This window comes from Curcuma longa, chromosome 15 (assembly GCF_044706935.1).
Source record: "Curcuma longa cultivar G26 ecotype Majalengka, Jawa Barat chromosome 15, ITB_CL_G26_1.1, whole genome shotgun sequence".
In the NCBI taxonomy this organism is placed as follows: domain Eukaryota; kingdom Viridiplantae; phylum Streptophyta; class Magnoliopsida; order Zingiberales; family Zingiberaceae; genus Curcuma; species Curcuma longa.
Genome location: NC_133875.1, coordinates 3910399 through 3936941, shown reverse-complemented (window position 1 = coordinate 3936941; position 26543 = coordinate 3910399). Strand labels below are relative to the sequence as shown.

Here is a 26543-nt window from a genome sequence, read left to right as displayed (position 1 = left end):
GATCCTTTGTCTTAGGCCAGTAGACGTCATCGATCAATGTTTGCAAAGCAGTTTTCCTTTGCCTGTGCGTCTCTAAGCAAAAGTTTGTGATTCACGAGGGATTGAATTATGGGTTTATAATATATCAAATCGAAATTTTTTGAAAAAATATTATTTTCAATTATGTCAATGTTTAAGATTTGTTATATAGCATCCAATTTGGTATTTAAAACGTGTTAGGACAGTGATATTTAAATCGACAATAAATTGGAGGAAATAACGAAAAATAAGAGCACCAGGAAAACCTTCACCACAAATCGTTAAACGAAAAATATCTAATAATTAAGAATTAGACAGCAACATCTATACCATTGCCACACCATTCATTTTTTTTAAATAAAGGTGATTTTTTTTAAAAAATTAATTATTATTAAGTTAATAATATTTATAACACTTATAGTTAACAACGTTATCTATTATAGTTAACAGCGTTGTCTATTATATTTAACAGTGTTGTCTATTATACAAATATTATTATCAATAAATAAAAAATTATTATATTTTTCATGTACAAAATCATTATCTATTATATTGACCAAATGACTTCCATATACAAAATCATTATTTATTACAAAAGCATTGTCTATTACAAAAGCATTACATTGACTTAACATAATATATGCTTCTACCAATTTTGAAATATGTTGTTGAAGTGATATGACCTCGATCTAATGCCCCTCACACGCCCGGCTCAAGTGCTTTTGTAATCACATCCGCTTTTGTCCCTTCAATTTAAAATATGGAATATATAAGTAACATCTATATTTAAACTAATAAGAACTAAGCCAAGATATAACTGTAAATGTTTTAGCTGCATATTAGTACCTTTGTCCGTTGGTAATCAAATATAGTATCTATGTTTTTCTGTATTACTCCATAAATACGGCAAACAAGACCAAACTCATCATGGAGCAAGTAGGAATGACTACATTCTTCTTCTTCTTCTTGCACAACTTGATTGTCGAAAGCATCATCCTACAAGAAAAATGTTAACAAATAAATTATAAAAATAGAAATATTAAACATGCTAATTATGCACATTGGTCAATTTCATGCATACTGATCAGTTTCATGCTAATTAAAAGCATGAATGATGAATGGTTGAACTTGGATTAAGGATGAGAGGATGGTCCATGGTCTGTACCTATGAAATGTCATGTCATGTCATTGCATGAAATTTGAACCTTTGTTTCGTCCAGTGCAATAAAAATTATGTAAGAATGGTTGATGTCAATCGTTTAGTTAAGGGGGATGGTGCTTCAACTACAGATAATAAGCTAGAAAATCAACAATGCTTATGCAAAGTAAATAAAATATCATATTAATGAATATGGAAACTGCATATTAAGGAATGTGTCATTCATGTCAATGACATTTAGAATATGTAAAAAGTGACATTTAGAATCTGCATAATTATATTTGAAAGGACAGAGTGCCAACTTTTCTGTAAAAACCATAGGTGAATACAAAGAAATCTTAATTAATCTGAAAAAAATAAATTAATTTTGTTTGTAAATAAAAATGCTACAACTCTTGGAACAGAATAGTAAAAAATAGCTTACATTAAATGGTGCTAATTGTCCAGCTTCACAACATACTTGCTCTTTCAAAAGCTAGGATGCAGGCCTTCCATACATAGTCTTTAGATTGGTTCACTTCTATGATCTAACAAATGGTTCTAAAGATTGATTTACTTCTACCCAAAATATACAAACGCAAACAGAAAAACACAACTCATTATAGTAGCGGAACACTAGAAAGAAAGCACAACAATAATTGTTACGTCTCATTCAGGATAATTCTATCTAACAGTACAAGTGTCTGATGCACACAAACCTAATGAGAACAACAAATTTTTACTAACATCGTATCAAATTTTAATAAAGCAATTCATATCCCTACCAGGTAACCACAACTGTCCTAAAGGTGCAGCAATTTAACAGTCACTCCTGAAATAAGAAGCAAAAGAAAGGTAGTCAACACAGAAAGAATATGTACTGAATGAATGACCTCATGGTATGTATATTAATTATCATCAAAATAATAGGAACATAAGGACTTCCTAAGAAACCACAAACAACCTTGAGGTCCTTAATTGGAAAACTCTGGAGGGAACATAAGGACTTCTTAAGAAACCAATAAACCTAATGTCATAAAATAGAATAACACTAAGTAGACTGCTGAATAAACATCGATCTTTATTCTATTTCTATGTAACTACAGTAACTAAAATCACAAGCATTTTGATTTTTGAGGTGTTGGATATTGGGGTCTTAATGGACCAATACGATTTTGTAGAAAAATTGGAATGCCATCAATTGATGAAAGTCGTAATTGACTTCAAAATCGAAATCTACGTTTCGCGTAGATAGATTTAGACTATTAATTTGCTCAAAACCGATTAAGGGTGAATGAGAAATTAATTGTTTAAAATCGGCCCAAATAACATTAATTATTCATTAATGTTATATATAAGGAAATGCAAGGGATAATAGTCCCCCATCGAAAATTTTTGATGTGTTTTCTTTCCTTATTAATGATGATGTGGCATCCACATGGGCAAGAAGAGATGACTGGACTGTTGATTGGGCGAACGGATGGCAACCGTTGATCAAAGAGGTGTGATGGATCGCTTGTGATGCGATCTGGAGCATTGGATCGCGAAGAGTCACGATCTGACCGCTTGGGATGAGACTTGATCTGAAGCGTCAGATCGAATGGATCATTAGATCCAGATCCGATGGCTGGTGACAATAGGCGACATCTGAGGGTCACAACCCTTCAGATATGATGGATGAGATTGAAGTAGGCTATGTGAAGGGTTACAACCCTTCAGATTGGACGATCATTGCGGTGCCTGCATGACACTTGGGTGATGTGTCAGGATCGTATCTGACATGGCAATGCCTATGTGGCATCCACGTGGGCAAGAAGAGATGACTGCACTGTTGATTGGGCGAACAGATGACAACCGTTGATCAAAGAGGTGTGATGGATCGCTTGTGATGCGATCTGGAGCGTTGGATCGCAAAGAGTCACGATCTGACCGCTTAGGATGAGACTTGATCTGAAGCATCAGATCGAATGGATCATTAGATCCAGATCCGATGACTGGTGATAATAGGCGACATCTGAGGGTCACAACCCTTCAGATTGGACGATCCAGATCGATCCAGCCCAAGGAACATATCCTCTCACCCAAAAGGTATTCAACCTCTTCATTTGGTATAAATATATCCCTCCAGATGTTGGAAAGATCATCGAATTCATCGATTCAAGTATTCCTTGTGCATTCATCCCATCTAGTGCATTCGGAGTCCAAAAAGCCTACGAGAGAGTTCGTCGGTCTCGGAATAGTAGCACTCCAAATTCCAAGACCGACGAACCCATATCAGTTTGCGACATTCTCCCGGAGCTACCGGTAACAACATGAGATTCGGTTAAAAAGCAGCTATTGCAATACCTTGACGGCGAGCAGACCGAGAGCAAACGCGCTCCCAGTAACTAAAATCACAAGCATTTTGATTTTTGAGGTTCGACCTCGTGCTCAGACCGAGGGCATACCTCGATCTCCTCCGCCCGAGCCGACATCCCTCACCAACAGAGGCAGAGGCTCTTGTAGATGCTTCATGAGCGCCGGGACGACCCCTCCTTCAACGATCGCGTTCACAACATCCTCTGCACAATCAATCAACACCCAGATCCATCAGCGCCACTCAAAATAAACTCACCGACAACAAATATGAACCCTACACGCGAAAGACCTAAGTTGTAAGGGAATAAGAGCTTTGGGCAGACCGTTTTTAGCGAGCTCGGCGAGGACGTGGGTAGCGCGCTTGCATCGGCCCGATCCACAACGCGCCATGAAAAGACCCGCTCTAGGACCTCAACCTGGGTCTGGACCTCGCGGGCGAGCGATTGATGCGAGCGGTGGAAGCAGATCTCCTCGCCCATCTCCTCCGACTCCACCTCCATCGCGGACGGAGACACGTTGGCGGCGACGACGCCGTTGCTTCCCTCCTCCTCCAGCTTCCGCTTCTGCCCTTTATCCTCCGTTGCCGCTGCTTCTCAGCCTCCATCAAATCAAACCGAACTCAAGGAGATCGAACGAAGAGACGCAGCAACTGAGGGGAGGACCTTGAAGCAAAATATACAGGTGCTGGGTAGAAGCTACGGCGGGCCGATACTGATGGCGGCGGAAGGGGAAGAGGAGTTAGGGTTATGGGGAGAGAGGGGAGGACTGAGGGATTCCGAAAAACCGCGAAGCGATGAGGAAAGGAGACCGTGGTGAGAGGCGTCGGGAGAAGAGGAGAGGCACGAGGAGCAGCAGATGGCGAGAGGGGTCGGGAGAAGAGGAGAGGCACGAGGAGTAGAAGGTCCGTGGCGAAATGCTCGAAGTAGGCCGCGGACCGCACTATGAGAAGCGCTAATAAGAAATCTTCAATGACAATATTTTTTAAAAAATCGTAGTCTTTCATCCAAAAAAAAATTGCACTATTACACAACGCTTTTTAAAAATGTATTATCTTTGATAAAAAAATAACACTTTCTGAAAAAATATTATTTTTGATCTCTAAAAGACAATATTTTTAACTAAAAATATTGTTAAATAAAAAAAAATAACAATTTTGATAAAAAATGTTGTCTTTCTAATATTATCTATTGGTTTTTTTCTTGTAGATATATTTTCAAATAAGACGGCTGCCCTCTCTCTAATTATTTGTTGACAATTGATCTTGTTTAACTTGTGCTTTTATTTTAATTACAATAGTTATGTTTTTATTTATTACATTATTATATATCTATATTCGTTTTAATGTTTTAGTAATTAAGCTTGTTATATATATATATATTCTTCTAGAGCTCGATGGGTTCGACTAACAACGAGGTCACTGAATCCATGATTTCTCGATCGGTCTCACTGTATCTATCTGTATCCCTGTAGAAGAACTGCGCCGTTCGATCGAGGTTGATCGCGCAAATCTTAAAGTTTTCCTCGAACAGAGTTGTACAATTCACTCGATCCCCGTTCATGGCTCTCCAATTCGTCATGATCATCTCCTTGATCATCTCCCGAGCCTCCGCCTCTGAGACATCTTTCTCCTGCATCAGACAGTGGATGGCCGAGGGCCCATCACTTCTTAAATTAAGGATTAAATTTGTTAATTACTGGTGAAAATGAACAGTTTGAAAAACATTACAGCTCTCTTTAGATATGGCAGTACGTCTGAAGCCTACAGTAGGCATGAGTTCTTATCGACTACTCCATAAGCTGCTTGGTTTGCTGTGTTGAAGACGGCCAGAACTAACAGAGTTTAATTAAGTTAATCTGGTGAAAGAAAGTGAAACCAGCTCTCTTTAGATATGCAGTTAACATCCCATCTGCAATTAATCAAAGTCAAACATTTATCATCTCTCTCTCTCTCTCATCTGCATATATATATATATATATGAATGAATGAATTAATTAATTAATTAATTACCTCTGGATTGCATCTGTGAATTTCTCAAGCTCTTCCAAGTCGCCGTAGACGTCGTAAACATCATCCAGCATCGTGATGAAGCAATTGGCTTTGGTTTCTATCTCCCTAAAATTCCAATATTCTGGTTCAAAGGCGCATCCAACGGTCGATAAATAGTTCGTCATCAACCTGTCTCTGAAGAATGGCAGATCCTGTGCGAGTCCAAGATCTGACCACCATCTGTTCCATTCATATTCATAATACTTATAATAAATTCGACTGCCTTAGAATGACATGACTATAATTAATATTACTAAATATTAATTAATTATACCTTGAAAGTTTGCTGAGTTCATTCTTGTGCGTATCCTGAACCCTGTTGAAATCCAACTTAGCGAATTCTAAAAGTAGAGGATTAATCGTACTGCACTTGTCTTTGTTGCTTTGGCTGCAGAATTGTATGAACCACCTGGTGTGTAATCTTTCCAACCTCCAGTTCAATGGGAGCTCCAACGCATGGGACACTTTCTGCTTCAGATCAGGTTCGGTGATGGATCCTTGGTTCAAGAGGTTTCTCAAGTGCTTAGTGGTGAAATCAATGACCTCCTGCAGCATCACTTCCCCATCCTTGCCATAAAAAGCTGCCTCGTATAAACTCATCATTCCTTCCACGGAAACTTCGAAGAACTGGCCGTTCTCATCCCTGAATCTCTTGAAGATATCTGCGCGCATACATTAATTCAGTCATTAATTTGTCCCAGTTAATTAATTTCAGTTATAAAATGTTAAATGGATACTGTATCTATACCGTCTGTGATTGAGAAGCCGTTTTCTCTAAGAAGTCTGAAGAGAAGTGCAGTGACATGGACGTCGGTATCGTTCAGCTGCAAGCTAATTATGTCTTCTAATGATCCATGAATACTAGTTAAAGCATCTTTAATGTCGTCTTTGAAATGATAAGCTACTCCAAGTTGTTGCAGGTGGTCGATCAACTGGAGCTGCTCTTCCACTTCCTTCTTCTCAGATATTACTTTTCTAATTCTCTCTTTCAGTAACACTATTCTCGCCGTCGACTGATCCTTCTCCTCTACCTTTAACAAATAAAGTTTTGAATACTAATTTAGCTAGATTTAAAACGAAAAGAAAAAACAGATGACACCGGAGACTCAACTGCGAGTGACTGTATGTAGTCATTGCTCCACATGTTGGGCTGGTAATGGGCCGATCTTCTCGCCGCGTCCGACGATGGCCTGTCGGCCGTGGAATGGATTACCGGGAAGCATGGCTTCTGGGCGGTGGTGGATCGCCGGAGAGCACAGAGCTTTGGCTCAAAAGGGATGTATAATGGTGCGACAAGATAACGAGACATGATTAACGTAGTGCTTTTCAGATTGTTGGAGACTTAATGCATTGAATTGGTCGGGCTTAGCGGATTCTTTATACAGAGCCGAGAAGGTGTCCATGAATAAAGGTGGAATCTACCATTCAACGGTCTTGTTTGAGAAGTTACAATTGATCACGACGAAAAAAAATATTATCTCTACTTTATTGAGATTGGACTATGGTCCATGAACATATTTCACATAAGGAAAGTTCAATGGGTACCGTACATATACCGTCGTTAATTCAGTCATCTGTCAAAGATAATTAATTAAAAACAAAATGTTAAATGGGTACCGTATATATACCGTCGACAGTGATTGAGAAACCGTTTTGTCTAAGAAGTCTGAAGAGATTCTCGAAGTGCCGTGATATATATGGTCGTCAGCATCGATCCTTTAGCTGTAAGCTAATTAATTAGTATATCCTTGTCTTTAATGTCGACGTCGTCTTTGAATGATAAGCTACTCCAAGTTGTTGCAGGTGGTCCGTGGTCGATCAGCCTGCCGGAGCTGACCTTCCACCTCCTTCTTTAATTTCGCATATCACTTCTGTAAATTCTCTCTTTCACGAACAATATATATTAGTTTCTTCGTCTGGTCCTCCTCCACCTTTAGTTAATAAATTAAATATCTAAAATAATTACAAATCTGTTTATATATTTTATGGGAATGACAGGAGATAATAGTAAAATTATAGTAGTTTTGCAATTGAATATTAAAATTCTTTTGTTTAGTTTTTGAAAAATATGTATATTTTTTTAAAATGCATAAAATATGTTTACAAATCGTAATTTGATGATAAAGATAATCTTATCCATTTCTTCTATAAAAAAAATGAAATCTGCCACCCAACAATTTCATATAGTCGGATTCACGACCATCATCTTAGCAGTTCAACACGGTCAGTCCCACGATTATCTATGAGGAGGTAAATTAAAAAATTACAGTTGGAAGGAAGATATTACATCGACTTCATCAAAATTCGAACTCTTGTTCTCTTCTACAACTAAGATTATCTTATCCCCGAGTTTATGGAAAGAGTAAAATTAAGGTTTGCTTGTGAACAATTTATTATTATAATATTCATTATTTTATTATTTTTAGATTTATTGAAATTAAGATTATTCATGAAATTACAAATGATATAGAAGATCAACATTAAAGGAATGTGACCAAATATGAACAGAAAAAAAAACGTCATGTTAAGGATCACATGTTTGAGATAAGTAATAAATTTTAAAATCTTAAAAAATTCTAATTCTAGCAAGGAAATCAAAAATATTATATCAGATATGACAGAATATAATAAGATCAAATATAAAACTACATGTTAAAATAGAATGATACGGCAGAATCACTAAAGAGCCACGTGGTCACCTTATGGCCACCACATAGTTTTGTAAATATGTAAATAGAAAAAAGAAGAATTGTTAGGTAGGATAGGGCGGATTAGATGATGTTTGAAGGGCGATCAACTGACAACTTTAGCCCGGGCCCGACTTCAAGTTCTGATCTTGAAATCCGCTCGATCTCATGTGCCGATCTCTTTTCAGTCTTAAGTCCCGATCTCAGAGTTTGCTCAATCTCATGTGTCGATCTATCTCTAGTCTTGAGTCTTGACCTTGAGTCACAATCTCGGAGTCGGCTTAGTCTCATGCGTCAACCTCTCTCCAATCTTGCGTCTTGACCTTGGTTTCTTATGCTAAAGTCGTCTCACTCCCAGGTTGAGTCCAGGGAACCGATTTGCCTGCAAAATTAGGAAATCCTAAGAATATTTTTTTTTCAAAAAGATCTAAAAAATATCCTAAAAGACATGGGTGATCGGAACAGGTAGATCGGAACAGAAGCATGTGCTTTAGAACTTTTCTAAATTGGAACGCATATTTCGAAATATTTTTTAAACGAATGTTGAAATTTCAAAAATCAACTCGATAAAAGGTTGTTCATAGCTATGGGCACAGATATGCACATACAAAAATCTTAATTTTTCATAGTCTTTAATCTCCTTTCTCATACAAAATCTTAACTTGAACTTTGGAGTAGTTTACCGGGATCCTTCTCCGATGTTATTCTAACTCTCTTAATCTATGTTAAAGACTATCTCCGAGGATCATATGCGTGATCAGCCTATTCATTAATTGATGATCTAATCATCCACAGTATTTATCTGGAACATATAGAATATTGAGATTGAAGGATAGATCTATCACCAAGTATGGTGAGAGTTCAATTAATTTTTGGAGCACATGGTGAGAGACTGATAAATTAACCATATTTTTTAAATGTTTTTATCTCAATAATTTATATATCTCATTTATTAATTTGTTGCATTTATTTAATTAAATATACCTCATTTATTATGTTTTATAATATTTTATTATATCACGTTGGCATGCCATTTGTTTATTTTTATATTTATTAGACTAAAATAAAATATTGTCACATGGATAAATACTATACAGAGAAAAAAATAAAAGATTGATGATCAAACAAGTTACCTATATGTAAAGGGAGGATGTAGGAATTTGAACGTGATCAATATTTAAGAAAATCATACAATACAATAGAAATTTCAATGAGATGCATGTATTCCACTGATAAAAACAAAGAACACAAATTGAAGACACGTGTGATGGAGGAAAAAATTATTAAAAGTAAAAAAATCAATTGAAATTTATTATCGATAAAATAGAACAGAGGGAAGAAATTTTATTTTTAAGAATAAAATTAATTATTTATAGTTTAATTAATAGTTAAATTTAATTGGATGATGTGAATATTTATTTATATTAATGTTAATTATACGATATTTGTTATTCCATGTGCAAGAAACGTATATATGGTCAATAATGAAAGGAAAGCTACGTTTATGGATTGTGCTGTGCTGCAAACACAATGGGTACAACGGAGAGTAAATTTTTGAAAGTCAAAATTTTTGATTCGGCTATCAAAATGAGACGTGGTATATGATAAATAGGAGCTTTGTTACGAGATGAAATTCAAAACTGACAAATTTCAAATCCTAACAATATAATATCATTGAGTATTTTTTTTTGAAGATTCTGAATATTATAATAATAATTATTATTAATTATAATATTATAGTCAACATATATAATTTTTACTGATTTAATAATTGTACGTATTTCATATCTAAAACTTCTTCGCATTACAGTCGAACAATTTGTGTTAAAATAGTCCTACTATACAACAATAAATTAATCATCCAAAACTTGTGCTTTTATTTTAATTACAGTAATTATATTTTTATTTAGTATATTATTACATATCTATATTCGTTTTAATGTTTTAGTAAGCTTATTATGTAAATATATATATATATATATATATATATATTAATTCTTCTGCAGCTCGATGGGTTCGACTAACAATGAGGCCACCGAATCATTGATTTCTCCATCAGCCTCGCTGTATCTATCTATACCCCTGTAGAAGAACTGAGCCGTTCGATCAAGGTTGATGGCGCAAATCTTGAAGTTTTCCTCGAACGGAGTTGTGTAATTCATTCGATCCCCGTTCATGGCTCTCCAATTTGCCATGATCATCTCCTTGATCATCTCCCGAGCCTCTGCCTCTGACACTTGTTTCTCCTGCATCAAACACTGGATGGCTGAGCAGCCATCTTTCTCTTCCGTTTCAACCTGCAACTCATGCACAGCACAATTAATTAATATGCAGTTACTTATTAATAATATAATGCATTATTTATTAAAATGAAAGTAAAATGAGACAGTAATATATATAAATATATATACGAGATCATTGCAGAGGCGAAAGTTCATGGAGGACCATTGTAGAAACTGTGGGTAAGTGTTGAAATTTTCCAAGTCTGATTTGGTTAAGTATGGACTCATACAGTAGGCATGAGTGAGGAAGATATGCCCTGAAACCGATAGCCATCCATTCTCCAAGTACTCTTCGACTGTAGGACTAGTGCACTTCCCGCGAGACCATTTAGCTTCCAACAAAAAGGTTTTGCAGAGATCACTCCACTGCATCGAAACCAAAATAATTAACTAATTATTGAATCGATGGTGTTTTTTAGTTAATAAGAACTGAATTTACTGGTGAATTAATTAAAGTGATATATATTACAGCTCTCTTTAGATATGGCAGTACGTTGAAGCCTTTTTCTTTGACTACTTCATAAGCTGCTTCGTTTGCTGTGTTGAAGACGGCCAGAAAACAGAGTTTCATGTAATCTGGGAGTCCATCGATCGCATTAACATCCCATCTGAAATTAATCAAAGTCAAACATTTCATCTCTATATATATATATATGAATGAATTAATTAATTTATCATCTATATATATATATATATATATATATATATATATATGAATTAATTAATTACCTCTCTATTGCATCTGTGAATTTCTCAAGCTCTTCCAAGTCGCCGTAGACGTCGTAAACATCATCCAGCATTGCGATGAAGCAATTGGCTTTGGTCTCTGTCTCTCTGAAAGTAGAATATTCCGGTTCGAAGGCGCATCCAACGGTCCACAAATAGTTGGCCATAAACCTGTCTCTGAAAAATGGCAGCCGCTCTGCTAGTCCAAGATCTGACCACCATCTGTTCCCGATCCATCCACATATACATATAATATATAATGAGATATGAGCACTGCTTTAGAATTCGCGATGCATGCATGTACATCTCACTATAATATTACTAAATATTAATTAATTATACCTCGAAAGTTTGCTGAGTTCTTTCTTGTGCATATCCTGAACCCTGTTGAAATCCAACTTAGCGAATTCTAAAAGTAGAGGATTAATCGTACTGCTCTTGTCTTTGTAATTGCTTTGGCTGCAGAATTGTATGAACCACCTGGTGTGTAATCTTTCCAACCTCCAGTTCAATGGGAGCTCCAACGCATGGGCTACTTTCTGCTTCAGACCAGGTTGGGTAATGGATCCTTGGTTCCATAAATTTCTCAAGTTCTGAGTGGTGAAATCCATGGCCTCCTGCAGTATCACTTCCCCCTCCTTGCCATAAAAAGCCGCCTCATGTAAACTCAGCATTCCTTCCACGGAAACTTCGAAGAACTGGCCGTTCTCGTCCCTGAATCTCTTGAAGATATCTGCGCGCATGCATTAATTCAGTCATTAATATATATCATTTGCCTCGATTGGCTAATTAATTAGTTAATTACTGTTATAAATATATACCGTCTGTGATTGAGAAGCCGTTTTGTCTAAGAAGTCTGAAGAGAAGTGCAGTGACATGGACGTCGGTATCCTTCAGCTGCAAGCTAATTATGTCTTCTAATGATCCATGAATACTTGTTAGAGCATCTTTAATGTCGTCTTTGTAATGGTAAGCTACTCCAAGTTGTTGCAGGTGGTCGATCAACTGGAGCTGCTCTTCCACTTCCTTCTTCTCAGATATTACTTCTCTAATTCTCTCTTTCAGTAACACTATTCTCGCCGTCGACTGATCCTTCTCCTCTACCTTTAACAAATAAAGTTTTGAATACTAATTTAGCTAGATTTAAAACGAAAAGAAAAAACAGAGATGTTGAGGGAGGGAGTAGTACTAACAGGAGAGTTAACTGCGAGTGACTGTATGCAGTCATTGCTCCAAAAGTTGGGCTGGTAATTATGAGTCGATTTTCGCAACGCCGGCGATTGCCTGTTGGCCGTGCAATGGATGAGTGGGAAGCATGGCCGCTTCTCGGTGGTGGTGGATCGCCGGAAAGCACAGAGCTTTGGGTCAAAAGGGATGTATAATGGTGCGACAAGATAACGAGACATAATTAGCGTACGTGATGCTTGACAGATATTGTTGGAGGAGCTAGCTAGGCTGCTTGATGCGTTGAATTGGTTGGGTTTGGCGTATTCTTTATAGGGACCAGAGGAGCCGTCCATGCTGCAAAAGGTTGGAATCCGCCAACCTGACACGATCGGCTCCCCGATCATCTGTGGAGAGGTAAATCACGGTGAATACGGAACTGACCAGGGCGTGGTGGCCGAGGGATTTGGAAACATGGCACAGATTGATGTTATTGCAAATGCAACCATGAGCCCTCGAACCGCCCACCTCATGCTGCAGTACCCATGCCCTGACCAGCTGACCCCGCCCATGGGGGCCAGAGGAGCCGTCCATGATCATGTTAAATGTGTTTCTTTAAATAATTGATAGTCAGACAGCAACATATATGATATATCCATCATCGATCAATGTTGCAAAGCAGTTTTAATTTTTCTTTTGCGTGTGCGTCTCTAAGCAAAATTGTGTGATTGACGGTGCGAAAAGAGGAATTTAATTATGGGTTCTATAATATATGAAATCGAAATTTATTCAAAAATCTATTATTCATTCGATCCATAACACTCGTAAGTTCAAAAAAAATATTATTTAAAGTTTTTTCAAAGATTTTAAAGAATTTTAATTTTTTTATTAAAATTATTTTCATTCTTGTCAATATCAAGATTTGTGATATATATAGCATCCATTCAATGAATTTGTTATTTAAAACGTGTTAGGACAATGATATTTAAAACGACAATAAATGGGGGAAATATCGAAAAATAAGAGCCCCAAGAAAACCTCCGCGTGAACGAAAAATATCTAATGAGAGGTAATCCTTGTTACAACAGATTTCTGTCACAAATTTGTGATGGGAATCTGGACCGTTCGATTTTAAAATAGAAGATTAAATCCAGGCCGTAGATTGAATGGATGATTGTGATGACCTGGATTTAATCTTCTATTTTAAAATCAAACAGTCCAGATTTTCATCACAAATTTGTGACGGGAATCTGTTGTGACAAGGATTACCTCTCAATATATAATTCGAAGGCTCCACTCATTTTTTTTAACAAATAATAAGGTGAAAACATTTTTAAATTAATCATTATTAAGTTAATAATTTATCCCGGTATTCTTTTATTAATTTTATTTTAATGATGAAGACTGGAAAAATAAAATTTTATTAATTAATTAATAATTTTGTTTACCTTATATCGATCATTTTACCTTTAGGAGATTAAGACTATTGGCATCGAGAGCATAAGGATAGGTGTAATGTTTTGGAAAATTAATCATATATTTATAAATGATTATTGAAATCCAATTAAATGATCTAATTGAGTTATGTTTATAACACTTATTTATTATATTTATATTATACAGAGGATCTGAATTTAAATTATTATATTTGCCTGTGTGTCAATATCGTTTAATTAATTCGAAGGCTCTAAACCCAATCGAATTAGGGTCAATGTATAAGTTTGTTACTGCCAGAGAAGTGTTTTCTTTATTAAACAATAATATATGTCACATATATAAAATTAAAAGCATATAAGACTGTCATATAAACATTATATTAATATCTCTTACACATATAAATTAATATTAATATTAATATTTATTATTTGTGATCTCATTGTCCATTTATTATATCGTTATTTTTATTTATATTAATTAAATAAATATATTCATCCATGTTAAGTATATTCAAAGAATTGAAAGTTAATGTGTGTGATGAACACCCATTTATATTGATTGTAAGCACCGTAAGCGCTACGGTGTATTTATAAGAATTTTCTTTCAAATGGGGAACGCAATCAAAGGATGCTGGGCATCTGGATTGGCCGCCGTATGCGCTTCCCGATTTACCCTAGTGGTTGGTGGGAAACTTCCATGGGACCAGGCCGGTCACCCCCAGGGATTGAGTCCATGAGATTGACTAGGATTTATCATTTTTTGTAATAGATATTATAGAGGAATTTTCCTCCAAATGGGGAACGCAATTAAAGGATGCTGGGCATCTGGATTGGCCGCAGTATGCGCTTCCCGATTTACCCTAGTGGTCGGTAGGAAACTTCCGTGGGACCGGGCCGGCCATCCCAGGGATTGAGTCCATGAGACTGACTGGGATTTATCATTTTTGTAATGAATATTATAGTCCTAGGGGCAATGGTGCAACGTTAGGACATCCGGGTTGTGACCTACAAACTCGCGGTTCGATCCCCAGCTATGGCATATTTGTAAGAATTTTCTTCCAAATGGGGAACACAATCAAAGGATGCTAAGCATCTGGATTGACCGCCGTATGCGCTTCCCGATTTACTCTAGTGGTCGGTGGGAAACTTCCGTGGGACCGAGTCGGCCATCTCCAGGGATTGAGTCCATGAGACTGATTGGAATTTATCATTTTTTTTTAATAGATATTATAGTTCTTATGGTATAATTGAGTTAGTTACTGTAGAGCATATTTATTTAAGCGGATAAAGATCGAATCTCGAAAATGAATTCTATCTTTTATTCTTTTACTGAAGAAGTAATAGATATTATAACACTCATATACTAACCTCAATATGTCTGTTAATCAGACGAAACAAATAGCTTATTAATAGGCTAATTATGTAACTTAGATAAATCAATAATTCCTCAATTATATCCCATTAACTTCATATCTACTGACCACCAACTTCACCATTATTTCACTAACTCAATTAATGCAAATACAATAAATATGGATCATGGACCGTCACTGACCACACAGCACCAAGGTTGTCTGGAAGAAGAAGATGAGCTTCAGGGCCCTGCAAGCACCAATCCAGTGAAAAAGAAAGTTAGGGGTGTCCCTGACTCGACTATTCTGACGCTCAAGTCAGTCAAAGAAGGAGAAACAACTTGCAAGAATAAACAGGTTTTTAGACTGTATTCTTGCATTATTGCATATCTGTAATTGAGTCTCCCTCTTGTTTGACGTGTCCCGATCTAAAATTGAGTCTCCCTCTTGTTTGACCTATAACAGATTGTTTTTTTTCAACTCCACGAATTTCATCATTAATTTTGAATCAAGTAACATAGTAATCCTTTGATCCTTCTTCCCTGTGACCACCCTGTCCATTTTATTAAATGATAGGGTTGATCAGCAGTGACATGACTTGATTCATGGTTTCTCCATCGCCTTGACCGTATCCATCTCCATTCTGGTAGAAGAATTGCGACGAGCGAGCGATGTCCAGTGCCACTCTCTTCAACATCTCTTCGAAGGAAGACGCAGCAGCCCGATCTCCATTCATACTCCTCCAGTTGCCTCGTATTAGCTCCTTCACCTGCTCACGAGCCACCCCCTCCGAAACGCCTCTCTCATGCATGCAACACTGAATGGATTTTGGCACATCTCCTCTCTCAATTTCAGCCTATACATAATTAAAATCAATTAAAAAGCAAGATCAGAATTGTATGATTTTAACAATCTCTTTAATTCTTCTCTGTGTGTCAGTGTGTGTGTATATATATACCGTTGAAGTAGCTAAGTCGTTATAAAGTCGACCGAGCATGGAAGAGGGCTTTGCAATGGCAGGGTACTCTGAGAAACGTTCCAAGGCTTGCTTGGTTAAGTTGTTGGCCATGCAGTAAGCATTTGTGAAGATAGCAGGGCCTGATATGGAAATCCATGTGTTGTCCAAGTATTCATTAAGCGTGGGTGTGTAGCCTCCGTGAAACCATTTTGCCTCCACCAGATATGCTTTGCACAGATCTGACCACTGAAACAGAGTACCCCCAAAAGAATCATGAATGCATGTTCCCAAACTGAAGAACAAGGAGTAAATTAATTAATTACTACTTACTGATCTCTTGAGGTAAGGTATTATGTCCAGTCCCTTCTCCTTCATCACCTTATAGCCATCGTCGTTTATCGTGTTGAAAAGCGCGAGGAATAAGATCTTCATGTAGTCTGGCAGTTGGTCGATCGCGTTAATATCCCATCTGATGAACAGGATGCAGGAGTAATTAGTATATATCTTGTAGAATTTCTCTGTATATACTGATGTTAAATTTCTGTTCACCTATCGACGACATTAGTGAAGAGCTCAAGCTCATCCAGGGTACCATAGACGTCGTAGACATCATCGATCATTGTGACAAAGCAGTTTCCCTTTGTTTGTGCTTCTCTAAAGCTCCAGTGCTCTGGTTCAAATGCCCAGCCCACGGTCCACAAGTAGTTCTCAGTCAATCTGTCTCTGGCGAATGGTAATTTCTCAACAACTCCGAGTTTTGTCCACCATCTACATATCATTCAGTTTTGTACAATACAATTTTACTTGGTTAAATAATAGAATTATGTATGAATATATGTTTTATAAACTTAATTAATTAGCTTATTGATCACGTACCTGGAGAGAGCACTGAGTTCTTTCTTGTAGATGCTTTGGACTGCGTTGAAGTCCAGCTTAGCAAATTCAAGAAGAAGAGGGTTGTTGATGACCAGGACCTCTCTTTGGCATGCTTCAATGAACCACCTGGCGTGCAGTCTCTCCATCCTCCAATTCAATGGAAGTTCGAGAGCATGTGCCGTTTGTTCTTTAAGCTTCAGATCAGAGCCTTCTTCTAAGAGATTCTTGAGGTGTTCAGTAGTGAACTCCATGGCTTCATGCAAAACCATCTCTCCATCTTTTTCATAATAAGAAGCCTCATACAGACTCAGCATTCCTTCTGTGTGGTTCTTAAGACCATCCCTAAAGTGGCCTTTCTCATCTCTGAATCCCTCGAAGATGTCTTCGTTCAGAAAGAGAATTAGCTAGTTCTGAACAATTACTGGTATATTGCATGTAACACATGTATATAAAGATGTGAAATTTGATCGATCACCTTCAGAAATGGAGAAGCCATTTTCCCTGAGAAGCCTGAAGAGCAATGCGGAGGCGTGAAGGTTATCCTTGAATATCAAGCTTATCTCTTCTAAAGACGAGTGAAGATTTCTCAAAGAGTCTTTAATGTCGTCTTTGAAATGATAAGCTACTCCGAGCTGCTGCAGGTGGTCAATCAACCGGAGCTGCTCTTCCACTTCCTTCTTCTCGCATATCACTTCTGCAATTCTCTCTTTCAGCAACACCAGTCTCTTTGGCTGATCCTTCTCCTCCACTTTCAACTAATAAACATTTGATTTTAAGCTTAAAACGAACGAAACGAAAGATAAACAGAGGTCGAGGGAATTCTCCTAACCGGAGACTCAACAGTAAGTGACTGTATGTAGTCATTGCTCCACATGTTGGGCTGGTAATTGCCCGATCTTCTCGCCGCCTCCGGCGATTGCCGATCGGCAGTGCACTGGACGAGTCGGAGGCATGGCTGCAGCATGGCGGCTGTGGATCGCCGGACATCACGGAGAGGGAAGTAAGATGGTGGAGCGAGGAAAAGAGACATGTTAACTGGATGAGTGCCAAAATTTTGCTTGGATTTCCCGATGATCCGACGATCGATGCATTGAACTGGATTGCCTGGGGGCATTATTTATACAACGTCAGGTGAAAATTTTAAACATTTTTCTTCTTCTTCTTCTCCTTCTCCTGTCCCAGAACAACCTGGCGTCCATTTTCCTGTAGAAGGTTTATTTTATTACTATTTTTTCAGAGTGCATGAAAAACATGCGTGACCTTGGGAAGGATACAACAAACACGGCCATGACGGTTCCTCCGATATTTTCTTTCATTTCCTAATATGATTTTTTTTATTATGTCCCAATTCAATAATCAATTTATTTAAAAAATATACAAGTAAATTAGACATCCAAGAAACATTATTGTTTTTTTTAATTATTATTTTTGAATATTTTGTCCATAAAAAAAGACAATTGGATGGAAGAAAAACTATTATAAAAAATTAAAATTTAGTCAAATAAGGAAATACGATATTTACTTAGCTTCTTTAGTATTTTTGGGAATTCGTCCACAAAGTCTTGGAAAGTGACTCTTATCTAACTCCTGTCACTTTTATATTTAATGAGTCGGTGAGCTTATTATTTTTTTATGCTTTAAGAAATGCTTTTAAACCCACTATTTATTTTTTGTAATTTTTTTATAGATATATATAAATAGTTAAAATTTTAAAGTGAAATAATACAAAGATAATACTATCATTTGACAAATCACCGATACCGTCCCCTTGACTATTTAGATGAATTATATTAATTTCTAAGTCGATCACATGGTTCTCGCATAACATTAATTAATTTCATATATTAAATAAATATTTAAGTAAACGAGCTAATGTTTAAAGGAATACATTATTATATGGAAAAGGATTAGTTAATTATTGGAGTATTGTATATGCTGTCTGGAAACTTGGAGACGAGAAATAGAAACGAGAAATGGCAATAATGAAATTTCCAGATTTTGAAAACGTACAAGAATCCCCTTCGTCTTCTCCGTCGCACCCACCGTTCCACTAGTCGTCCGCTCTCATGCAGCGCGCGCAGCAGCTGCGCCCTCTTCCGCCGTGCCCGGGCGCTGCAATCCCCTTGCGTCGCCGCTACCACCGCTCTTCCCTCCTCTGTCAGTGCTGATCCCGCCTCCGCACCGCCGTATATCGCCGCCATCACCCCCGATGGCGTACTCCTGTTCTCTCCCTGTCATCTTTTCTACTGCTCCGGCTAGCGCCGATGCTGTCACGAGGTGGCTCCGCACCTCCGCAGCGCCGTCCGAGACCGTGCAAAGGAGCTCTAGCGCTGCTAGCGCCCGCTCTGCAGTCGCGCCGCCTGGCTCCGACGTCGCTACGACCTCCATTGGCCGTTTCTTGTAAGTGGAATGTTTCCCAGCGTTTCAAAAACGGAGACGACAGTCTAAACGCCGTTTTCAGACAGCGTAGTACGTAACGCGGAAGGTGTGTTTCACTTAAGAATATATATATATAATCTGTTTCTGCTTCATCTTAATCAATTGCATGCTTGATATGGATGCGAGCGTTTACTTTGCAGATTGAATAATACTGAATATATCATGAGAAAAATCGATCGATTATTTAATTAGCTGGCTTTGATTATTTTTCAAATTCACCTAGTTATCAATTTGATGATCTATCGTGTGGTGGAGTTGATCGTATGGGATCAATAAGGTGACAGATTTCACCTTTTACCTAAGGAAAGATAATCTATCGTCAATTAATAAAATAAAAGACGACATATTTGTTTCCACTTGCAGGATGGTTCCAAAACACACGTACATGCATGTGATTCTTGCTGCCGCGGAAGGTTATACGTCGACCTCAGGTGCCCCCACATGGCTGACTCCACGGTTGTATTTTATACTCTTATTTATTGACCCGACTATGTCTTAGGCCTATCTTTTCTTCTGCAAAAAAGAAAAGACTTGAAGCGATGGGTGGGCATCTCTGGCCTTATATTTTATGCAAGATACAGAGTTTCAGAGAGAATGATTAAGTTGATTAATATGAAATAGGTTTATTGAAATAATATCTTTTCTAAAATGATTAATTATAATTTTTTAATTTATTGTTTTTATAAATAATCATAAAATCAACCTGATTAATGTGACAGATTTGGACAGAAAAGGCGAAGGCTACAAACCAAAATAAAATAAAAGATGTCAGAATTAATTGTATCGCTGCTGCAGGATGCAGGATGCAGGATGAGATGACAGACCATCTGTTAGTTCACTGTCAGCGATAAGAGAAGACAGACATCAGTTTATGGGGGTTATTATAGGAGTAATGGCAGAAGATTAATAAGATTAATTTATGATTTCTAGGCTTAATTAACGAGCTATCGGAGCTTGAAACAGATTAATTAATTAATGCCCATTATTAAGGTTAATGGCAGTTATAAATGGCTCGAGCATGCATCCATTTACAGGCCCTAATTAGAATCATCAATTTGTACTAGATCTCTCTTATTCTGTTAAATAATTTAAACAGATTGATTTAAAATTTTATCATGAATTTATTTTAAGATGCATTTGGATGAATGGACCCATCTAGGTCTGCAATCTATGTGGATCGACTTACGGTGGATTTAGATTGACTAGTGAATTGAATTTTTTTTTTCTTTTTAAAATTTAAAATTAAGATAAAAATTTTAATAGATTTATGAGTTTGAATTGAGAAAATATATTTTTTTTTAAATTTAAAAGTAGACTAGAAAACTTAATGAGTTTATGTGTTTGACGCACTTAATTCATAATTAAAATTTAAACTATCCTAAAGACTAAACTTTCAAATTATAAAATAAAACATTTAAAAATATAAATAAAAAAATATCACTTTATAATTCAACAGCTTCATCTTAATTAATTATATTTCGTGCTTGATATGGATGCAAGCGTTTACTTTGCAAATTGAATACTGAAAATATCATGAGAAAAATATGGCTTTGATTATTTTTCAAATTCACGTAGTTATCAACTTGATGATCATCAATTAATAAAATAAAAAAATATTTGTTTCCACTTGCAGGATGGTTCCAAAGCACTTTTATGGAACACACGCATGTGATTCTTGCTGCCGCGGAAGGTTATACATCGCCCCCGGGTGCCCCCACATGGTTGGCTCCATGGTTGTGGAAAGGTATCTTAGTACGATTTTATCTAAATTCAACTTTTATTTATTATAATAATTGTACCATATGATGACCGACCCGACTATGTCTTAGGCCTATCACTTGAAGCGATGGGCAGGGCATCCCTAGCCTTATGTTTTGTTTCTATTATATGCATGCGATGAAGATGTAGAGTATTAGGGCATGATTAAATTGGTTTGTGCGAGACAGACTCATTGAAATAGATAAAGATCAAATATTGATAAAGTCAAGATAATACTATTTTATCATGAATTTATTTTAAGATGAATCTGAATGAATAAATATATCTATCTAGATCTGCAATTCATGCGGATCTACATATGATGGATTTGGATTGATATGTGAATTGATTTTTTTTAAATTTAATTCAAAATAAAAAATTTAATAGATTTGTGAATTTAAATTGAGAATTAAAATAATTTATTTAAAATTTAAAATTAGAATAAAAAATTCAATAAATTTATGAGTTTGACCTACTTAATTCATAATTAAAATTTAAAAATTATTTATTTATTTAATTTTCAATGGACTTAAGATTAGTTCGTCTAATTTGCAATTTATTTTTAGATTGAGGATTTCTCAATCCATTAGGATGGTAGGCCAGTCCCATGATGAATTTTTATATGAATTGATCTGTTTTATCGTGAATTAATTAATAATGCAGTAGTAGTTGAACTTCGGGACTATTTTTTTTTTCAATCAATATATTTTCGTTAACTAAATTACAATTCAACGATATATCGTATACGTAGTGCATTCATATTCATCCATAATTTAAGCGTGCCTTATTTTTCCACGACAATAGGGTTGACCAATAATGCCATGAGTTGACTTTTAATGTCTCCATCTCGTTGACCAAATCCATCCCCATGGCCGTAGAAGAAGTGGGTTGACCGAGCCATGCCAATTGCCACCCTCTTCGAATGCTCCTCCAAAGAAGATGCGCCGCCGCGATCACCGTTCATACGCCTCCAGTTGACTTTTATCAGCTCCTTGATTCTCCGGCGAGCCACGGCCTCCGAAACGCCGGTCTCGTGCATGCAACATGCAATAGCTTTGGCCACGTCCCCTCTTTTACTTTCAGCCTGCATGTATACTTTGATCATTCAGTCCCTTAATTTTTTATATTCCGACAATCGATACAATATATATATAATTAATATACCGTCGAAGTAGCTAAATCGTTATAGAGGCGAGCGAGAATGGACGGCGGCTTTATGGTGGCGAGGTGGCCTGAGAAACGCGCCAAGTCTTGCTCGCTTAAGTCGTTGAACAAGCAGTAGGCATTGATCAAAACCAAGGGGCCTGTTATCGTCACCTGCGCGTTCTCCAAGTATTCGGCGAGCGGCGGCGTGCAGCCCTGGTGGTACCATTTCGCCTCCACTAGATACGCCTTGCATAAGTCCGCCCACTGCCACACGCAGATTAACGTTCACAGAGAGAAATTTACTGACAGTGAGTGAAATCAATGTCGTCGCTTACAGCTCCCCTGAGGTAACGAATGATGTCCAAGCCTTTCTCTTTCATGACCTTATAAGCTTCCTCGTTCGTCGTGTTGAAGATCGCGAGAAATAAGATCTTCATGTAGTCCGGCAGTTTGTCGATTGCATTGATATCCCATCTGAAGTTAATTAATTAATTATATATTAAACGTTTGCGATCGAGTAATGGTGTGTTAAATTAATTTCTCTTCACCTATCGACAACACGAGTGAAGAGCTCGAGCTCATCCAGGGTACCATAGACGTCGTAGACATCATCGATCATTGTGACAAAGCAGTTTCCTTTTGTTAGTGCCTCTCTAAATCTCCAGTGCTCTGGTTCAAATGCCCAGCCCACGGTCCACAAGTAGTTCTCAGTCAATCTGTCTCTGGCGAATGGTAATTTCTCAACAACTCCGAGTTTTGTCCACCATCTATATATCATTCAGTTTTGTACAATAAAATTGTACTTAATTGATTAAATAATAGAACTATGTATATATGTTTTATAAACTTAATTAATTAGCTTATTGATCACGTACCTGGAGAGAGCACTGAGTTCTTTCTTGTAGATGCTCTGGACTGCGTTGAAATCCAGCTTAGCAAATTCAAGAAGCAGAGGGTTATTGTTAAGGATCGAGGCATCTCTTTGGCATGCTTCGATGAACCGTCTGGTGTGCACTCTCTCCATCCTCCAATTCAGTGGAAGTTCCAAGGCATCGGCCACCTTCTTCCTAAGCTTCATGATCTCGGAGCCTTCTTCTAAGAGATTCTTGAGGTGTTCAGTGGTGAACTCCATCGCTTCTTGCAACACCATCTCTCCCTCGGTTCCATAATAAGAGGCCTCATACAAACTCAGCATTCCTTCTGTGTGGTTCTCGCCACCATCTCTAAACTCGCCTTTCTCATCTCTAAACTTTTTGAACATATCTTCATGCATCCACAAACAAAGTATTAGCATTAACTATGCAGATATTAATTATGTATTAGCTAATCACTTACCTTCAGAAATGGAGAAGCCATTTTCTCTGAGAAGCCTAAAGAGAAGTGCAGTGGCATGAAGGTTATCATTAAACTTCAAACTTAAATCTTCTATAGATGCATGGAGACGAGTTAAGCAGTCTTTAATGCCGTCTTTGAAATGATAAGCCACTCCTAATTGTTGCAGGTGGTCGATTAGCTCGAGCTGCTCCTCCACTTCCTTCTTCTCCCCTATTACGTCTCTGATTTTCTCCTCGAGAAACTTTATTCTCTCAGTCCGATCCTTCTCCTCGACCTTTAATATTCGACTAGCAAAGTAGTAAATCAATAATACTAAAAGGCAAAAGAAGAGGTTGAGTTTGAAGTAATAGATGACCGACCGGAGAGCTGACGGCGAGTGACTGTATGTAGTCATTGCTCCATAAGTTGGGCTGGAAGTTGGCAGATCTGCGCGACGCCGACGATTGCCCGGCGGCGGAGCACCGGATGGGCGAGAGACGTGGCTGCTCCACGGCGGGGGTGGATCGCCGGCGGAGAGCAGAGAGATTTTGATCAAAAGGGAGATTTAGTGGAGCAGGAAGGAAGCTAGACATGATCAAAAGGGAGATTGCCTGGTTGTTGCGAGCTTGATGGAGTCGACGGGGTGCATTTTATTGGCATCGGAGCACGCGTTCCACGAAGAGATTAACAAAAATAACGTGTGGTCAGAGCACCTGCAACGTTAGCTCATTATAATACCTAAAAAAATATAAAAAAAATATTGAACGCGTTAGCTCATTATAACACTTAAAAAAAAAATATTGAATACGTTTATATGGATTACCTCTCCACGTCATTAAAAAAAAATTATTAACGCTCTATTAACAAAACGTTACAACAACTCCGAGTTTTGTCCACCATCTATATATCATTCAGTTTTGTACAATAAAATTGTACTTGATTAAATAATAGAACTATGTATATATATATATATATATATATATATATATATGTTTTATAAACTTAATTAATTAGCTTATTGATCACGTTCACTGAGTTCTTTCTTGTAGATGCTCTGGACTGCGTTGAAGTCCAGCTTAGCAAATTCAAGAAGAAGAGGGTTGTTGATGACCATGACCTCTCTTTGGCATGCTTCAATGTACCACCTGGCGTGCAGTCTCTCCATCCTCCAATTCAATGGAAGTTCGAGAGCATGTGCCGTTTTTTCTTTAAGCTTCAGATCAGAGCCTTCTTCTAAGAGATTCTTGAGGTGTTCAGTCGTGAACTCCATGGCTTCAAGCAAAACCATCTCTCCATCTTTTTCATAATAAGAAGCCTCATACAGACTCAGCATTCCTTCTGTGTGGTTCTTAAGAGCATCTCTAAAGTGGCCTTTCTCATCTCTGAATCCCTCGAAAATGTCTTCGTTCAGAAAGAGAATTAGCTAGCTAGTTCATATATATATATATAAAGATGTGAAATTTGATCGATCACCTTCAGAAATGGAGAAGCCATTTTCCCTGAGAAGCCTGAAGAGCAATGCGGAGGCGTGAAGGTTATCCTTGAATGTCAAGCTTATCTCTTCTAAAGACGAGTGAAGATTTCTCAGAGAGTCTTTAATGTCGTCTTTGAAATGATAAGCTACTCCGAGCTGCTGGAGGTGGTCAATCAACCGGAGCTGCTCTTCCACTTCCTTCTTCTCGCATATCACTTCTGCAATTCTCTCTTTCAGCAACATCAGTCTCTTTGGTTGATCCTTCTCCTCCACCTTCAACTAATAAAAATTTGATTTTAAGCTCAAAACGAACCGAAAGATAAACAGAGGTCGAGGGAGTTCTCCTAACCGGAGACTCAACAGTGAGTGACTGTATGTAGTCATTGCTCCACATGTTGGGCTGGTAATTGCCCGATCTTCTCGCCGCCTCCGGCGATTGCCGATCGGCAGTGCACTGGACGAGTCGGAGGCATGGCTGCAGCTTGGCGGCTGTGGATCGCCGGACATCATGGAGAGGGAAGTAAGATGGTGGAGCGAGGAAAAGAGACATGTTAACTGGATGAGTGCCAAATTTTTTCTTGGATTTCCAGATGATCCGACGATCGATGCATTGAACTGGATTGCCTGGGGGCATTATTTATGCAACACCAGGTGAAAATTTTAAACTTTTTTTTTCTTCTCCTTCTTCTCCTTCTCCTGTCCCAGAACAACCTGTCGTCCATTTTTCCTGTAGAAGGTTTATTTTATTATAATTTTTTCAGAGTGCATGAAAAACATGCGTGACCTTGGGAAGGATACAACAAACACGGCCATGACAGTTCCTCCAGATGAAGACGAATGAGTACAGACATGGATGATGACACAATTGCCCCTCTCGATCGATATTTTCTTTCGTTTCCTAATATGATTTTTAAAATTAATTTATTTAAAAAATAGACGAGTAAATTAGACAAGACACATTGTTATTTTTTTAATTATTATTTTTCAATGTTTTATCCTAAAAAAAAAAGACAATTGGATGGGAGAAAAACTATTATAAAAAATTAAAATCTACTCAAATAAGGAAATACAATATTTATTTCTTTAATATTTTTGGAAATTCGTCCACAAAGTTTTGGAAAGTGACTGTTATCTAACTCCTGTCACTTCTCTTCTGTAGCAGAGTTGCACAAGAAAAGTGACTGTTATCTAACTCCTGTCACTTTTATATTTAATGTCTCGGTGAACTTATTATTTTTATGCTCTAAGAAATGCTTTTAAACCCACTATTTATTTTTTGTAATTTTTTATAAATATATATAAATAGTTAAAATTTAAAAGTGAAATAATACAAAGATAATACTACCATTTGACGAATCACCGATACCGTC

The 26543-nt window shown here is 37.3% G+C and overlaps 5 protein-coding genes and 1 long non-coding RNA gene across 7 annotated transcripts; all 6 read right to left on the bottom strand.

Annotated features, from left to right (window-relative positions):
- Window positions 1–595: 595 nt before the first annotated feature.
- Window positions 596–3538, bottom strand: LOC141845812 (uncharacterized). Of its 2 annotated transcripts, XR_012603290.1 has the most exons (5): window positions 3503–3538; window positions 1942–1988; window positions 1602–1704; window positions 865–1014; window positions 596–764 (listed from the first exon to the last, which is right to left on the bottom strand). It is a non-coding gene; the product is annotated as an uncharacterized LOC141845812 (long non-coding RNA). The 2 variants fall into 2 exon arrangements; XR_012603291.1 differs by lacking the exon at window positions 1942–1988.
- Window positions 3539–4896: 1358 nt separating this feature from the next.
- Window positions 4897–6870, bottom strand: LOC141846551 (monoterpene synthase 8, chloroplastic-like). Its single transcript, XM_074734591.1, has 5 exons — window positions 6661–6870; window positions 6310–6592; window positions 5836–6223; window positions 5523–5741; window positions 4897–5179 (listed from the first exon to the last, which is right to left on the bottom strand). The coding sequence occupies exons 1-5, from the start codon at window positions 6868–6870 to the stop codon at window positions 4897–4899; spliced, it is 1383 nt and encodes a 460-aa protein (XP_074590692.1).
- Window positions 6871–10239: 3369 nt separating this feature from the next.
- On the bottom strand, window positions 10240–12662 carry LOC141846550 (monoterpene synthase 8, chloroplastic-like). Its single transcript, XM_074734589.1, has 7 exons — window positions 12450–12662; window positions 12078–12360; window positions 11599–11989; window positions 11260–11478; window positions 11000–11138; window positions 10660–10896; window positions 10240–10545 (listed from the first exon to the last, which is right to left on the bottom strand). The coding sequence occupies exons 1-7, from the start codon at window positions 12660–12662 to the stop codon at window positions 10240–10242; spliced, it is 1788 nt and encodes a 595-aa protein (XP_074590690.1).
- A 2774-nt stretch (window positions 12663–15436) lies between these two features.
- LOC141846041 (monoterpene synthase 8, chloroplastic) lies at window positions 15437–18104 on the bottom strand. Its single transcript, XM_074734027.1, has 7 exons — window positions 17872–18104; window positions 17518–17797; window positions 17043–17424; window positions 16716–16934; window positions 16497–16635; window positions 16167–16412; window positions 15437–16064 (listed from the first exon to the last, which is right to left on the bottom strand). Exons 1-7 carry the CDS (start codon window positions 18070–18072, stop codon window positions 15774–15776), a joined length of 1758 nt encoding a protein of 585 aa, XP_074590128.1. The 5' UTR covers window positions 18073–18104; the 3' UTR covers window positions 15437–15773.
- A 3872-nt stretch (window positions 18105–21976) lies between these two features.
- Window positions 21977–24305, bottom strand: LOC141846040 (monoterpene synthase 8, chloroplastic-like). The gene is made up of 7 exons (XM_074734026.1): window positions 24080–24305; window positions 23721–23994; window positions 23261–23648; window positions 22934–23152; window positions 22721–22859; window positions 22404–22649; window positions 21977–22323 (listed from the first exon to the last, which is right to left on the bottom strand). Exons 1-7 carry the CDS (start codon window positions 24290–24292, stop codon window positions 22024–22026), a joined length of 1779 nt encoding a protein of 592 aa, XP_074590127.1. The 5' UTR covers window positions 24293–24305; the 3' UTR covers window positions 21977–22023.
- A 409-nt stretch (window positions 24306–24714) lies between these two features.
- Window positions 24715–25753, bottom strand: LOC141846549 (monoterpene synthase 8, chloroplastic-like). The gene is made up of 3 exons (XM_074734588.1): window positions 25523–25753; window positions 25173–25452; window positions 24715–25100 (listed from the first exon to the last, which is right to left on the bottom strand). The coding sequence occupies exons 1-3, from the start codon at window positions 25721–25723 to the stop codon at window positions 24715–24717; spliced, it is 867 nt and encodes a 288-aa protein (XP_074590689.1). The 5' UTR covers window positions 25724–25753.
- Window positions 25754–26543: the final 790 nt, after the last annotated feature.

Excerpts from the sequence above, each read along its gene's own strand:
- LOC141846551 (XM_074734591.1), bottom strand. The coding sequence starts at position 6,870 with ATGTCTCGTTATCTTGTCGCACCATTATACATCCCTTTTGAGCCAAAG. Across the intron at positions 5,742-5,835 it reads GAACTCAGCAAACTTTCAAG|ATGGTGGTCAGATCTTGGAC; the intron begins GTATAATTAATT and ends TGAATGGAACAG. Across the intron at positions 5,180-5,522 it reads TTCACAGATGCAATCCAGAG|AAGTGATGGGCCCTCGGCCA; the intron begins GTAATTAATTAA and ends CCTTAATTTAAG.
- LOC141846041 (XM_074734027.1), bottom strand. The coding sequence starts at position 18,072 with ATGTCTCTTTTCCTCGCTCCACCATCTTACTTCCCTCTCCGTGATGTC. Across the intron at positions 16,636-16,715 it reads TTCACTAATGTCGTCGATAG|ATGGGATATTAACGCGATCG; the intron begins GTGAACAGAAAT and ends CCTGTTCATCAG. Across the intron at positions 16,065-16,166 it reads ACGACTTAGCTACTTCAACG|GCTGAAATTGAGAGAGGAGA; the intron begins GTATATATATAC and ends AATTATGTATAG.
- LOC141846550 (XM_074734589.1), bottom strand. The coding sequence starts at position 12,662 with ATGTCTCGTTATCTTGTCGCACCATTATACATCCCTTTTGACCCAAAG. Across the intron at positions 12,361-12,449 it reads CACTCGCAGTTAACTCTCCT|GTAGAGGAGAAGGATCAGTC; the intron begins GTTAGTACTACT and ends TATTTGTTAAAG. Across the intron at positions 11,990-12,077 it reads CGGCTTCTCAATCACAGACG|ATATCTTCAAGAGATTCAGG; the intron begins GTATATATTTAT and ends GCATGCGCGCAG.
- LOC141846040 (XM_074734026.1), bottom strand. The coding sequence starts at position 24,292 with ATGTCTAGCTTCCTTCCTGCTCCACTAAATCTCCCTTTTGATCAAAAT. Across the intron at positions 23,995-24,079 it reads CACTCGCCGTCAGCTCTCCG|GTCGAGGAGAAGGATCGGAC; the intron begins GTCGGTCATCTA and ends CGAATATTAAAG. Across the intron at positions 23,153-23,260 it reads GAACTCAGTGCTCTCTCCAG|ATGGTGGACAAAACTCGGAG; the intron begins GTACGTGATCAA and ends AATGATATATAG.
- LOC141846549 (XM_074734588.1), bottom strand. The coding sequence starts at position 25,723 with ATGTCTCTTTTCCTCGCTCCACCATCTTACTTCCCTCTCCATGATGTC. Across the intron at positions 25,453-25,522 it reads CACTCACTGTTGAGTCTCCG|TTGAAGGTGGAGGAGAAGGA; the intron begins GTTAGGAGAACT and ends AATTTTTATTAG. Across the intron at positions 25,101-25,172 it reads TGGCTTCTCCATTTCTGAAG|ACATTTTCGAGGGATTCAGA; the intron begins GTGATCGATCAA and ends TTCTGAACGAAG.